The sequence below is a fragment of the Ovis aries genome, chromosome 3 (genome assembly GCF_016772045.2).
Source record: "Ovis aries strain OAR_USU_Benz2616 breed Rambouillet chromosome 3, ARS-UI_Ramb_v3.0, whole genome shotgun sequence".
NCBI lineage: Eukaryota > Metazoa > Chordata > Mammalia > Artiodactyla > Bovidae > Ovis > Ovis aries.
The window spans coordinates 80,581,327-80,597,373 of NC_056056.1; the positions used below are offsets into that span (position 1 = coordinate 80,581,327).

Sequence of the window (16,047 nt, forward strand, 5' to 3'; positions counted from 1 at the left end):
AAAAAAAAAAAATCCACGTAATGGCATAAAAGCAAGTACCAAAGGAACCTTCTGGACAGAAAAACATTATGTAGTTTTCAGAAGTTCATAACCAAGCATAGAGACAGCTCTTAGGGCTATAATTTTTCTCCTTTGGAGGAAGGAAGCAGGAGCTGAAAATAGAAAAGATGCAAGTTCAAGTCTCTCTAAAATATTTGGGAAAAGTCACACTGGTGTTGACAAAGCCAGAAGCCAAATGAAGCAAAATTTAGAAGGGCTTTAAGACTAAAAGAAGGGTACAAATCTGCACACAGGTCCAGAGTTTAAACATGTGGCAAATACTTTCTTCTTTGAGGCAATAAAGGGAAATCAAAGCAGTTAAATAAATTTTCATCTGGTGTTGTTTTTCTTTATGAGTTTGCTGTATCATATTTAACTTCATATTGAATATTAGATAATTCTTTATATTTTAAATAAATAATGAATAGGAAGGTCACACTCCTAATCTGAAACTCGCATTAATCTTAACAAATGATTTTTCCTTTTAAAAAATGTTAAAGTAAATTCCTCTAGTCCATAAATACCTTCTATGTCTCTTCCTTCTGTGAACTCAGGTTCTTTAGATGATATCTTGCTCGTTTCCTCAGATTTTACAACTTGAGGAGGACTCCTTGCTCGGGACAAAAAGCACCCAAAGGTCAGACTGCTCAGACGCTGGCCTTCTGAAAGCTTTGGTGTGGAAACAACTGACTTCTTTCCTTGAACTTCTACAAGACCATTAATCGAAATCAAGATCCGAATTTTTCATAACAGTTTGTTAAACAGAGAACCAAAGCATAAATAAAAACGTGGACAAATCACTCCTTAAACCAGAAAAAAGACTAAAGTTCATCTTTATTTCTGTCTAATAACTTGGAACCCTCAATGTTGCACACCACACACCAATGTTTAATATCTGCTTATATATTTTGATGGTACAAAATATTTTTTAACTGCAAAGAGAAAACTTTCTAATTCTTTTAAAAGCAGTCAGCTCTCAAACAAGCCACAAACAAACAAAAATCCAGATATAAACAACTAGAGAGTTACAGCTTCTTGCAGTATCAAGTACTAGTAAATACCAATCAAGTATGTACTGATAAAATTTGATTGTTGGGTAATGCTACTAATAGTGAGAAAATGGGAATGAGATCTTGGTTGTCAAGACAACCCAGGAAAATTTAGATGATCACTGGGGCAAATATCACATGATCACTGGCATAACTTTTGCTTGTCATAGCTTTCAGTGTGCTTCTAATAAGAGAACAAATAAAGGGGCTTAAGTCTGTGACCATGATACGGAGAACCTTAATCACTTAGAGGAAAAAAAGGGGAGGGGAAGTTTCTAGACAGAGAATACAGATAGCTAGGTGAGTGATTACTCAAGCACCTAGAGAAAGTGAAAGTCGCTCAGTTGTGTCCAACTCTTTGTGATCCCATGGAATTCTCCAGGCCACAATACTGGCGTGGGTAGCCTTTCCCTTCTCCGGGGGATCTTCCCAACCCAGGGATCGAACCCAGGTCTCCTGATTTGCAGGCGGATTATTTACCAGCTGAGCCACAAGGCAAGCCCAAGAATACTGGAGTGGGTAGCCTGTCCCTTCTCCAGGGAATCTTCCTGACCCAGGAATCAAACCAGGGTCTCCTGCATTGCAGGATTCTTTACCAACTGACCTATCAGGGAAGCCTGATGGAAAGCACCTGCTGCTGCTGTTGCTAAGTCACTTCAGTCATGTCCGACTCTGTGCGACCCCACAGATGGCAGCCCTCCAGGCTCCACCGTCCCTGGGATTCTCCAGGCAAGAACACTGGAGTGGGCTGCCATTTCCTTCTCCAATGCATGAAACTGAAAAGTGAAAGTGAAGTCGCATAGTAAGTGTCCGACTCTTTGTGACCCCATGGACTGCAGCCTACCAGGCTCCTCCATCCATGGGATTTTCCAGGCAAGAGTACTGGAGTGGGTTGTCACTGCCTTCTAATCATGGGTTTAATTCACCTTCTGGGACTTGTAGCACTGCTGCTTATAACATTAAAAACATGGAGTTTTCAGTGATAGTAAGAAAGGTTTCCAAGAAATTAATTCTCAACTCTGAAAGAGCACCAAAGGGTAAAGTTAAATAGTAACTGATAATTGAGTAGAAATATAAAAATATCTTTAAACAGTGTCTTCCTTCAGATATATCTTTTAATATTTTCATATTAAAACTATTTTAAAATATTAAAATATTAAAAATATTTTCATAGAACTCACAGAACTAATTCATGATATTTTAATAATCACATATACACACAGATTTTTTTTTTTAAGTACTGTATCATATCTGGGCTTCCCTGATGGCTCAGATGATATTCTTCTCCAGTAACACCTAGGTTCCAAGGATCAATAATCCTTAGCCTCCAAAACTAAAAGGCTACCAGTGAGGACTAGAATTGCAAGCCGAAAGTATCAGGGAAATAGCATTTTGTGATTAGGCTTAGTAGATATGATCCATTTCAAAGAGGGTGAACAACATGAAGACCTAAAGCTTTACTTATAAATATGGAATTCCAGAGGAACACCAATTTTTTTCATTATATAGGCAGAGGAAATGTGTTACATAAGAAATATATTTTGGTCTTCATCCATGGTTCCCGGCACACAGCTCCTAAAACCCTTGGAATTTCCTAAGAGTGATAAAAATGTCTTTTGTTTTCGTAACAAGCCCTTTCAAACACTTCTGAATATATATTAATGAGGTGATTTCTGGAAAGCCCTGAGATGGCCTCAGGATGGGGTTGCCAGGGGAACCAACCAAATCATGAGAAGGTTAGAAATTTCAGCCTCACCCTCCACCCACTACCTCTGACCTCAGGGGAGGAAGAAAGGGGCTGGAGGTTAAACTGATCACCAGTGGCCAATGACTTCATCAATCATGCATCCCTACATAGTGAAACCTCCATAAAATCTCAAAAGGATAGGGTTCAGGATGCTCCAAGTTGGTGAACACATGGAGGTGCTGGGAGGGTGTTTTACCTGGTGAGAGCCTGCAAGTTCTGTGCCCCTCCTCCCATATCTCGCCCTATGCATCTCTTCTATCTGGCTCTTCCTGAGTTACATCCTTTGCAATAAACCAGTAACCTAGGAAGTAAACTGAGTTCTGTGACCCTTTTTAGCAAATTATTGAACCCAAGGAAGGGATCTTGGGAACCTTGGATTTACAGTCTGTTGGACAGGAGCAAGAATATCCCTCTGTATTTGTGTGTGTGTTCAGTGCCTGATCAGGGTGGAGGTGGGCAGTGTTGTGGGGCTGAGGGATCTGGTGCTATCCAAGTAGATAATGTCGGAAGTAAGTTAAATTTGTAGGACACCCCGTCGGTGTCTGTTGAGAACTGGATAATTGCTTAGTGTGGGAAAAACCTGCACACATCTCATATCAGAAATATTCAGAAAGAGAAACCAGGAGTCTTTTCCCTTTACAGAATGACAGCAGTAGATACTAACATGCAGTAGACAAAATGCTTTCACAAATCCTATAATCAACACCCCCCATGAAACCAGTTCAGTTCAGTTCAGTCGCTCAGTCGAGTCCAACTCTTTGCGACCCCCAGCAGTCCAGTGTTTAAGACTCTGCCTTCCAATGCAGGGGTTGTGGGTTCAATCCCTAGACAGGGAACTAAGAGCCCACATGCCACAGGGTACAACCAAAAATCTAAAAAATAAACTTGTTTTTTAAAAAGTCACTCATTAAAAAAAGAAAGGATTCTGCTGCTAAATAAAAAGTTTGAAAAGCACTATCCTAGGCCATCAGTCTAAGAAGCACAATCTAAATACCCTGGTGACCTACCTTCTCATCAGCTATACGTGTGCTTGCACGGCTATCACACCAATAGCATATTAATAAGTAAATCTCTATCTTTAATTCTACCATCCATCCTTTGGCTTTGGAGTTAAAAAGAAAACAGGCCTAAGCATTGGAAAATGCAAACAGTTTATTCACATAAAACTTTGTGCAAAATATTCAGGTTGTAAGAATTTCAATCACCAATGAGCACAATGCTATAAAGTGAAAATAGAAAACAACAAGACTGATTAAGTAAACATACCCAAAATTAAATGTTCAAATTACCCTCTTTGGGTTATTCACTACTGTCTAGCTGTGCTTATATGGACATGTGGCTATTTAAATTTAAATCAATTCAAATTAAGTAAAATGTAAAGTTCAGTTCCTTAAGTTGCACAAGTCATATTTCAAGTGCTCAACAGTAAAATTCTACACAGGCAAATTAATCGAATTAGGCTACTTTAGTCAAGTGCTCATACCTTGTAGCTTTGACTGTATTGTTTTTATCTCTTCAGTTTGGTTTTGGTTGATCAAACGAAGATTCTGATTCTCCAATTCCAACTAAAAGAAAATAATCGTTTTCTTGTAAACAGGGATAAGCATTTCTAAAATGTACCAGTAAATTATAACATTGAGAGCATGTTAATACCTAATTAAACATAAACAAAATACAAAAGAAATAACTAAATATCAGATGAATTTATCAGCACAGATTATTAACCTAGATAATTATGACTTTAATATTTATTCTTTCCAGAGCTAAAAGTTTTCAATGTTTTTCACCCCTATGCCTTTACCACTGTAAAATTATTTTAAACCAAATTATTTCAGCATTTAGTCTGACATATAAACTAAATAATGTGTACCACTCAGAGAATATTGTATACATTAATTTTATGAGAAATTAATATTCTCACTTATTATTCTCTACTTAAAGTTAACTATTTAGAACTAAAGTCAACTAATAGAATGAGGCTACTTAGGACTGATTATCATGATTCTATCAATTCTTTTTTAACTTTAGAATTATATAAGCCATTAAAGTGAAAGCTACCTATCTCATATTAATCAAAAGCCAGCAGCACCACCAACTGATCAAAATTTTGTTTCAGATATTCTGATGACTGATCTATTTGAAAGAAAGAAAAGGTTAAGAAAAGATAAATATGGCAATAAATACCTCATTCAACTTAACTGTTACCCATTCTTTGATCTTAGCTGCTTTCTCTTCTATTATTTTAGCTTCTTGAATCCTTATTTGTTTCTGAAATAACATTAGTAGTTTGTTTAGTTCAAACATAAGCTCACTGGCCTGGAAATATTACAGTTACAGATATGAAAGGCAAGTCTACTTAAAACTTGTTTCCAAGTTAAGATGTCTACCTTTAAATTACCAAAAAGAGGATAAAATGAGAATAGCTGTCCAGCAGACAGAATAATAAAAGCATAAATATATATTTCTAGTTTTAACATCTGCTAGTCTCTCTCTGAAAGGTCATATGCCAAAATCAATCCACTGAATTTATCAATAAAATAAACCATTTCTGGAAACACTATGATTTAGAACATGGAATAGAAGTCAACCAACTCAGTGAGAGGAGAATTAGAATCTCTTCTGGGGTAGGGCTTGCTTTCCCCTCAAATGCTATAGTTTTAAAAGGTTCAGAAAAAATAAAGATTGAGAAACTCTAGCTCACATTTTGAAAAAGGAAATGGGAAACCTCTTCAGTATTCTTGCCTGAAAATTCCATGGACAGAGAAGACTAGTGGTCTACAGTCCATGGGGTTGCAAAGAGTAGGAAACGACTTAGCAACTGAGCACAGCTCACATCTGCCAACCTTTAAATCTGGCTATGGTCACAAAACTACTAAGAATGTGACGATCATATAAATACCAGTTGGTGGGGGCTGAAAACCACAGACCTAAAGCAACAGTGACATCCAGAGAAATGAAAAAAAATGCTAAAAATAAATGATTAATCACTGAATAATTTTATAGTGGTTATATCTAATTGATGCTAAATGACTTTTTAGGTTAATAAACTTAATGCAATTTTTTTCTTAAAATTTTTTTTAATAAATACTATAAATTTGATCCCAATAAAGTGATTTAACAACAGTGTACACATTTCTAAGCAGGAGGATTAGTGTCAAACAATGTTTAAAATTTAACCTTCCATAAACATTTCTAACACCCTAACAATCTAAAGCAAAGATTTACTGGAAACATTTTACAGGCATAAATGCCTGCTGATAACCAAGTGTTTCCAACATAAAGATTCACATCCAGAAAGTGGTAGATACTGCCTTGGAATTTTTCTGGACTTAAAAATAATGTATTTAACTTGCACTTTTCACCAGTAAATGTGATGTAATCTTAGGGGTTACCAAGTGAGACGTCTGACCAAAACTTAGAAATTTAGGCTTTCTCTTTTTAATCTTTGCAATTATGCGTAAATGAATGCACATATTTAGGACTCTTTGAGATCAGATACTTCCTAACCTGCTCTTCAAGTTGCAGTTCCAAGTTTTGAATGATGTCTTCTTTTTCCTGTATTAGAGTTTCCAGATCTTGACACTTTTTATACAACCTTGTCTCTGATTCACTGGTTTGAATATTAGCTGCTTTTAACTTCTCTTCCATAACTTGTACCTAAATTCAGAGGAGAAAATATTAAAACTATGCATGTACTTAATTTATCATAGTATTAAATTCAGATTTTACTTTAACATTAAATAGATTCCTAAAAGATATCATCATGAAAGGAAAATGGTGAACAGTTTTAATGCATTTAACAACTATAAAGTTTAAAGACTAGACTATTTTCCCAAGTGATGTTAATTCTGAGGTGTATGAGGATACATAAAAGATTCTCAGGATGGGATGGGGAGGGAGATGGGAGGGGTGTTCAAGATGGGGAACACATATACACTCATGGCTGATTCATGCCAATGTATGGCAAAAACCACTACTATATTGTAAAGTAATTAGCCTCCAATTAAGATAAATGAATTAATTTTTTAAAAAGATTCTCAGAATATTGCTATCATGTAAGGAAATGTACATGTTAATTAGATCTATGATAATATGCAGACTATCATATAAGCATAGAGTCAGAAAGTTTCCAGCCCTCATTTTTTCATATTTACAAAAAGTAAGAATATCAAGTAAAAAAGTTGAATGGTGAGATAACACTCAGATTGGAGGACCTAGTATAATAACACACCCTAGGAAAAAAAGCTGAACTTCAGGTGAAAAAGATACATATTTTCGATGGAAAACAAAAGAACCTCAAAACCCCAATGATGAAATCATAGAAAGTAAAAAAGCAAGACAGTCAAGATAGAGGTAGGAGAGTACATTCTGTGAGGATTTACTGATTCAATACTTCACAAATATTCAATGAACACTTGCCAAGAGCCAGGCCTAGTCCAGGTCCTAAGAAGACATCAGTTTTAATAAAGCAGACCCCACCCCCCAACCTCTACCTGCATAGAAATTACATTCTAAGAGAGATCACAAATACAATAAAGACCAAAAATCACACAGTATGTTACAGATGGCAATAAAGCTAATGGGCAAAATAAAGCAAGACAAAAGAGATCGCTATACGACTAGGGGCTGTCGTGCTTCACTTCAGTATCTAATATACACATTGGCTCTGCTTGGATATTCTGCAAAACACATCTGGGTACCCAAAATCTTTGAAGAGACATGTGTGACGTTAATATTAGTAAGAAAGAAAATAAAGTACTGGGCACCATACACAATATTAAGACTTTTATTCTATATACTCCCAGTAGGTAAGAATATAATTTTAGTCATGTTTCAGATTATAGGGGACAAAAAGAAAAACATATAAGGGCATTTTAAAAATTAAAGATGATAGCTAAGATGAAAAATATTAAGCTATTAAAATATTTCTGAAAAATCACAATGGACTTACTTAAAGCTCAAAAATACTTGATTAATGAGGACTCCTAGAAGGAGGTGTTAAGGCTAGTTCAGTTTTGTTTTTTTAACCACGAGTACAAAGTTTCATTTGTGAGTTCACCGTATAAATGTAAATTCAACTCAAATGCCAAAACTGTCCTATTTAAATACCACTCACATGGCTGGAAACTATGAAAATAAAAGTAGATCCAAAAAAATAGGAGAAAAAATGTATTCTACAATCCACATGACAATTTTAAATAACTTTAAGATTTAGAATTTTTAACATAATATAGCAGGCTTTCTGCAGGAACTTCAGAACAAGAGGTCAAGGACAAAGGCCTATTTCAGAGATGTTGTCCTGAAAAAAGCCAGAGCCAGAGAGGTGGACAGTAAATACCAAAGGTCAGTCTTAGGATCGTACAGTCAGTTTCACACCAGGTATTCTGTAGCTGTGGTAGCAAGGAAAGAAAATCAGAGGCCAAGTGCAAAATGCTAGTTCTCCAAGGAGGAAGTAATAGATCATAATACTCCAGAAAAACAAAATTAACTAAATACGAATAAAAGTAAATATTACCAGACCTACATCTACAGTCTCCTTTTATTAAGCTGGAGCAAGTCACCCTGTGGACATTGGGCTGCCGCATAAAACTGTCCTATTATTACTTAGAAAAGATCTACAGTTCTGGAAAACTATGACTTGGGGGAACTCTTCTTCCCTGGAAAACACATCCAGCTTGAAAGGTGTTCTCATTTTATGAATGAATGCTACAGTCAGAGCTCCTTTGCTGCATCTTCGCCTTGTACAACTGTTTCATTAGACTATGACTTTTAGATAAACAACTCTCCTGGGCAAGAAAAATATTGACAGAAGTGGCAAAAACTCCTTCAGAGAGAAATCACAAAGTTGTTACAGGCAACTTTCCTACCAAAGGGTCCTGTTGAAACCAAGTTCCATAAGATTCACCAGCTTTCCTTGGCAATTAATGTGAACAAGGTCTACAGAAAAGCTAAGAAGCATACAGATAAACAAAGCGGCCTTTAAAAATATCTTACTACAAGTACACAGAAAATAGGCCAGATCTTCTTCCATTCACTTAACTTGAACCATATAAAAATGATTCCCTGGTGGCTCAGTGGTAAAGAATCGCCTGCCAAGGCAGGAGACACAGGAGATGTGGTTTTATCCCTGGGTTGGGAAGATCCGCTAGAGGAGGAAATGGCATCCCACTCCAGTATTCTTGCCGGAAATCCCATGGACGAAGGAGCCTGGCGGGCTATACTGCATGGGGTTGCAAAGAGTCATACACGACCTAGCACTCAAGTACATATAAAAATTTTAACTACTCAGAGACTGGTCAATAATAAACACTAAAGGAATTTAAATTAGTTATTCTATAAACTCTTGCAGTTATCAATACATGGATATTCTCCAGTAAGGAATGCTTTGTATTTTCAGGCTCCCTTTCTCTTTTACTTCAGGAGAGCCTCTGGTTACATCAACCCCCTGAGCACACTCCTCAGCCATTTCCCCAAAGTCTTGTTGATGGTGAGCTTTTGTGCAGTCAAGGGCTAATGTAGCAGGCTTGGGGTACTCAAACCCTGTACATTCCAAAAGAAAGAACTTGCCCTTGACTGTCCTCTGGGAAAGAACCTCTGAGCCCCTGGAATATTCTTCCTGGTAAGGTTTTCTTTATGTATCTGATATACTGCGTCACACCAGTTAGTTTATGCTCAGCGTGATTTATAGCAAATGTCTTTTTTGTTTATGTGGGTCATGGGCCATGCTGTATCAGTTTGGTCTCTGGAGGGGTTGGAGGTTGAGTAACTAAAGTGGGTATGCATTCCATGCCTGTAAGACTGACCAGGCGAGGGGGTCTTGTAGGCATGGAATAAAAATGATGGACACCTAGGCTTGGATGACCAGTCCTGGTTGGCAATGTGTCATATGTGTTATCTACATCATTCATGGAAGAATCAAGAACATTCCTGTGCAACTCCACTGTGAGAGGACTACTAGAAGCACATACCTGGTGTCTCCTGGACTCTGCCCTATGTGCATTTTTCCTTTGCTGAAGTTAATCTGTACTTTTACTGTAATAAACTGAAACCACTAGTAGAACAGCTTCTCAGGATTCTATGGCTTTCTGTGAATCACCAAAGCCGAGGCTGGTGGTGGGGACCCTGACACAACTCCCAATGACATTTTCCATTTTCTTGCCTATCCTGGAGAAAGCAGAAGCTGCAAATATTGCTCCCATTGTAACTATCCATATCAATATCTCCCTTTTCCCACCTCCAACCTCATCCCTCCCTCTCCCACTACAGGTAATTGACATGTGACTATATTTCTGAGCGGGGAGTGAAAGTTTCTATTCCTATATAAGTATTGCAATTATGTGACAAAGATACTTAATCATTCCAAAATACAACAAAAACATGGTTAAGGGTAGTTTGAATCCCATACTATTTTCCAGTTACACAAAATTATTGCAAATTAATCATTCTAATCCTATTTTAAACAGTTTTTTCAGCAGAGTGCTCCATAATTTATGTAGTAAGGCCAGACCCATTCTCACTGAAAGTGAAAAGAAACACCGTTAAATAGTTTTCCATATAACAAAGCCAATCATTCCACGGTCCTAAATATTAGGATGATTGAGTAGTTATTTATTAAGCACCAGAAATGACTTGGATGCTAAGAACCAACTGTAAGAAAAGTAGATTAGCCCACAGATTAGAAGGAAATGTAAATCTAACTCCTACCAAAACTGAATCAAACACAGGCAAGGGACTGGGTCCTAAAGACATAACTGAAAAGACAAAGCTTCTACAGGAGAAATTATCCACTCCTCTTTGGTTAGCATAAATTAGTGTATTAGATTGTACCAGGTGGCCCTAGTGGTAAAGAACCCACCTGCCAATGTAGGAGACAAGAGACACGGGTTGAGCCCTGAGTCAAGAAGATCCCCTTGGAGGAGGGCATGGCAACCCACTCCAGTATTCTTGCCTGGAGAATCCCATGGACAGCGAAGCCTGGCGGGCTACAGTCCATAGAGTCGCAAAGGGCCAGGCACAACTGAAGGGACTCAGCATACATGCAAGCATGCATACAACTGCCTAGTCCGATAGTTGAGAAGGAATGCTGTATATCAGTATCTCCCATATGTGCTATTTGCTTCTTTTCTGCCTCACTAGATTTCTCATATACAGTACTGGGTTGATTTGCACATAACTGCTTTCAAAATTTATGCACAACAACAATAAAGATGTACTACAACACTGCCAGGATTTCTCTGGAAGAATGTGTGATTCTTTTTTCTATCAGCAATTTATTTGATGGTTATGCAGGTGAGGCCCACACATTTAATACACAAGGAAAAATATGCACAAAGTTAAAGTGTAGAGTTGAGCTGGTTACAGCTGACAACTGCTTTTTGTGGGGAAACATTCTTTCTAGGTTAATATAAATACAGTTTAAGTCTTAGGATACGGCTCAATGACAAAGGATAAGCTGGATTTAAGCAACATAAATAGCAGATAGGCCATAGTCCCATGGAAACTGTTAAAGAGAGCAAAAGAGTCAGTTACTCTAAGTTAATAATATTTACTTAGTCTTAACAAAGGCAAAAAAAAAAAAAGGTAATATAATCAGTGCCTTAGAATTAACTTGCTCTCTGTTTATATTTCCTGTTAACTTTCAGATTCATTATGAAATATTTAAGCCAAAAATTCTTCTGAAGCATAACAAAACAGCTACTCTATAAATTTAAACTGTTATGACAAAAAGCAATATCTACTGATTATATGGAAACTCTGGGAGATGAATATTGACCTTTTTACCTGGGTGGGGGTGGAGGCAGGGGGCATTAGTAGTGTTACTTTAAGGCAGTATATCTAAAATAAACCAATAATTTTCCCTAAAATTTTATAATTTTCCCCTAAAAATGTGGCACATAGAATGAAATAATTTTATACTTGATATCCTCAAAGTGAAAGTCACTAAGTCGTGTCCGATTCTTTGCAACCTTATGGACTATACAATCCATGGAATTCTCCAGGCCAGAATACTGGAGTGGGTAGCAATTCCCTTCTCCAGGGGATCTTCCCAACCCAGGGATAGAACCCATTGCACATGGATTCTTTACCAGCTGAGCCACCAGGGAAACCCAATATACTCAAAGGACAACTTCAAATAAGAAATTCTTGTTAACTTTTAAGACCAGGAGTTGGGCACTGATGGCTACAAATTGCCATGGTTTCCTTTTTTAAATTGGGAATAAGGATTCCTTTTTCCTTTCAAGATCCAGTGAACCAAACAGAGGGAAAATGAAAACCACAAATTGAAAAAAAAAGATATTTAATTTACTTTAATTTTCAGAACTAAACAAATTTGCTGCATATATCAATTTAGAAAGTTAACTCAGGAAAAAGCAAAACAAAACCATCTTTAATTTCTTTCTTTTTTTCCTATACAGGCAGTTAAAGGGGAAAAAGGGAAGGGAAGGGAAGGAAAGGGAGAGGAAGAGAAAGGGAAAGTAGCAGAACAGACAGAGATGTATGGAGATAGCCGTGAGTGCAGCAACCAAGAGGGATGCCACCAGGAAACCAAAGTCAGAAAAGGAAAGACAGTGCAGGAGACCTGGAAGTCAAAGAGCTGACAGAATGACAGACAGGCGCTGCAAGGCTTCAGGCTGAGCTGCGACACACATAGAGGGCCCACTACAGGAAAAGACATTTGGCACAGAGTGACAGGGGCTTCCGAGGTGGCACCAGCGGTGAAGAAGCCAATTGCCAACGCAGGAAACTAAGAGAAATGGGATCGATCCCTGGGTCAGGAAGATCCCCCTGAGGAGGGCACAGCAACCCACTCCAGTGTTCTTGCCTGGAGAACTCCATGGACAGAGGAGCTTGGCAGGCTACAGTCCGTAGGATTGCAGAGACAGACACTACTGAAGAGACTTAGCACACATGCGTAGGGTGACAGAGAATGACATGAACACAATCTTTCTTTTAGAATATAAGTGGCCTTTAATGGCTCTACTGTTAATTATTGGCTTTTTATAGATATAAGTAATTACTACTTGGTCCCATCAGCTAAGGAAAATAAAATACAAAAAACCAAGCACAGCTTACATCCTTACCATTACTACTAGTACTTATATCAATATCTACATTTGGAGTTTTAAAGAATTATTGCTAACTTTTTGATGAGGTGATGGTACCTGTAGTTATGACTTTTAAGTCTTTATTTTTAGATGGGATGCTGAAACACGCTTGGGTAGAATCATATGCTATCTGGGATTTGTTTCAAAATAACCTTGTATAAGGATAGGGAGGCAAAAAGTGGGTGGGGGCAGACTAATTGCTGAAGTTGATGATGGGGGTTCGCTATCTATTTTCTCTACTCTTATAGTGCTTGAATTTTGCATAATAAAGTTTAAAGATTCTCTGGTGGCTCAGAGGTTAAAGTGTCTGCCTCCAATGCGGGAGACCCGGGTTCGATCCCTGGGTTTGGGAAGATCCCCTGGAGAAGGAAATGGTAACCCACTCCAGTATTCTTACCTGGAGAATCCCATGGATCTTATCTTCAAGTATAATTAATTTAAGAAAATTAAGGGGGCTTCCCTGGTGGCTCAGTGGTAAAAAATCTACCTGCCAATGCAGGAGACAAGGGTTTGATCTCTGGTTTGGGAAGATCCCACATGCCGCGGAGCAACTAAACCCATGTGCCGCAACTGCTGAGCCTGTGCTCCACAGCCCGGGAGCCCCAAATCCTGAAGCCCGCATGCCCCAGAGCCTGTGCTCTGCAACAAGACAAGCCACCACAGTGAGAGGCCCCGGGCACCACGGCCACAGAGCAGCCGCCACTCACCGCAGCTAGGGAAGAGCCTGTGCAGCGACAAGGACTCAGCACGGCCAAAAATAAAAGTCATTAACACAATTATTTTTAAAAAGAGACAACTAAGGATTAGGTTAAATTGGGTTAAGTTAGACCACTGAAACGATCTACTGCGTAAAACTGAGTCTTTCAAATGAAAATAAGATTTGGTAGTGTTCAAGTTGAAGAAACAAACGTAACAGACCTAGAGCAAGTATAAGAAACTTAATATACACTTCTGAGAAGAAACAATTTTGTATTTAAGACTTCTGAAATTCTTGACTTGACTGAATCTGACAGAGATCTTTTCATAAAATGTGAATTTACCAATGTATGCTCCTTAGGCAAATTTTAAGGCTGGTAGGCTCATCCAAACCACTCATTTTACTGTGGGCAAGGCCTAAGAAGGGCTAAGTGACTTATCAAAACTTAATTTTTTCAGAGTAAAAGTAATACCAGAACCAAAAACTAGAAAGTAGGAGGATATACAAGAAGAAACCAATCATCTATAATTCCATCTATAATTATAACTCCGGTTAAATTTCAGTGTTTCCTAACAGCCTTTTTTAAACTCAGGTTTGACTCACTCTGCCCCCACATCTACTAACATGTTAAATACAAAAATCTGTATATATTTTTCCCGATATAACTCTAAACATCTTTCCACACTGGCTCAGTCAGTAAAGACTCTGTCTGCAATGCAGGAGACCCGGGGTTGATTCCTGGGTCACGAGGATCCCCCGGAGAAGGAGATGGCAACCCACCCCAGTATTCTTGCCTGGAAAATCCCATGGACAGAGAAGCCTGGCAGGCTACAGTCCATGGGGGTCACAAGAGTTAGACACAACTTAACGACTAAACCACCACCACCAACAGTTATTTTTAATGGTTGTTTAATATTTTATGGAATAGATACAGTTCACTAATTCATTCTCCTATAATATTGCATTCATATTATTTCCAACTCTTTATTACTATAATTAAAGCTGCCAAGAACATCTTTATACATAAAATGTCATTATGGCTAGGCATAACCATAAAATTCACATTTGAGGGTTTTTTTTATAAGAAAAACTTCCTAATAGAAGCATTTGAGACCTTTTGAAAATTTGTTAAGGGACCAAACAAAGTTAGATTCTATATGTTCTCTATGGAGCTAGCTTATAAACAGCATAAATGACAAAATGAAGAGGATAGCTGAAAACTGTTTTCAAGATTATTTTGGGCAAAACAATGCTTAAACTGGTAGAGGCAAAAGAAAATTTTTTAACCAAAACTATACCCTACCTGTTGAAAAGCTTTTTCTGCTTGACGCTCAGCATCAATAACTTGTCTCTCAAGCTGTTGCATCTGAAATGTGAGAAAAGACATAAAAAATAGAAAAATTCATATTTCCCTTTTGGAATTCTTTAGGAACACTTAAAGTACTTCAATGGATATTAATTACACAGAATTGAGCACATTAAAGTTTCTTTCAGGGCATATGTAAAAACTGATCAAACAAAATACCAAAATTTTGGTACTCTTTGCAATATGTACTACATGAGTATTAATCAGTAGAATTTTCTTCATTGGACTATATGTTAGAAATTATTGGTCATCATATTTTAAGAACAGTAAATTAAATCTACAATAATAGAAAGACCTCAAATGTCATATGCTTTGCTGATCAAAAAGTCCCAATGATGGGGGGAGGGATAAATTAGGAATTTGGGCTGGTGGTTCAGACGGTAAAGAATCTGCCTGCAATGCAAGAGACCCAGGTTCGATCCCTGGGTTGGGAAAGACATCTGGAGAAGGAATTGGCAACCCACGCCGGTATTTTTGCCTAGAGAATTCCATGGACAGAGGAGCCTGGCAGGCTACAGTCCATGGGGTCGCAAAGAGTTGGAAATGGGTGAGCAACTAACATATATACATTACTACACATAAAACAGATAACCAACAAAGACATGCTGTATAGTACTGGGACTGTACTCAATATTTTGTAATAACCTATATAGGAAAAGAGTCTGAAAAAGAATATACATGTACATACATATATATATATATATATATAATAAGCTGATGGGATGTCCCTGGTGGCCCAGTGGCTAAGACTGCACTCCTAAATGCAAGGAGTTCAGGTTCAATCTAGAACTAGATTGGAAAACTAGATACCACATGCTGCAACTAAGACCCCAGTATAGCCAAATAAATAAATATTTTTTAAAAAGCCTCAATCACTTGGCTGTACACCTGAAACTAACAACACTATAAATCAACTATACTTCAACAAAAAATAAATTTAAAAAAATTTAAAAAGAAAAAATATACACTGAAACAGGCTTAATATAGGGGAAAAAAGTCCCAGTGATATCAGAAAGTGGTACATTTTCATAAGCTGCACTGGT

The 16,047-nt window shown here is 37.6% G+C and overlaps 1 protein-coding gene across 5 annotated transcripts in view; it reads right to left on the minus strand.

The window, feature by feature from the left end:
- PLEKHH2 (pleckstrin homology, MyTH4 and FERM domain containing H2) overlaps window positions 1–16,047 on the minus strand; it is a 100,802-nt gene that overhangs the window by 64,384 nt on the left and 20,371 nt on the right. For all 5 annotated transcript variants that reach the window (XM_004005992.4, XM_042246240.1, XM_012172698.4 and 2 more), the window contains 5 exons: window positions 14,942–15,004; window positions 6,343–6,492; window positions 5,020–5,103; window positions 4,319–4,400; window positions 564–746 (listed from right to left, as the gene is read on the minus strand). In XM_004005992.4, coding sequence (XP_004006041.3) covers window positions 564–746; window positions 4,319–4,400; window positions 5,020–5,103; window positions 6,343–6,492; window positions 14,942–15,004 — 562 coding nt within the window. The remainder of the gene's footprint in view (window positions 1–563; window positions 747–4,318; window positions 4,401–5,019; window positions 5,104–6,342; window positions 6,493–14,941; window positions 15,005–16,047) is intronic.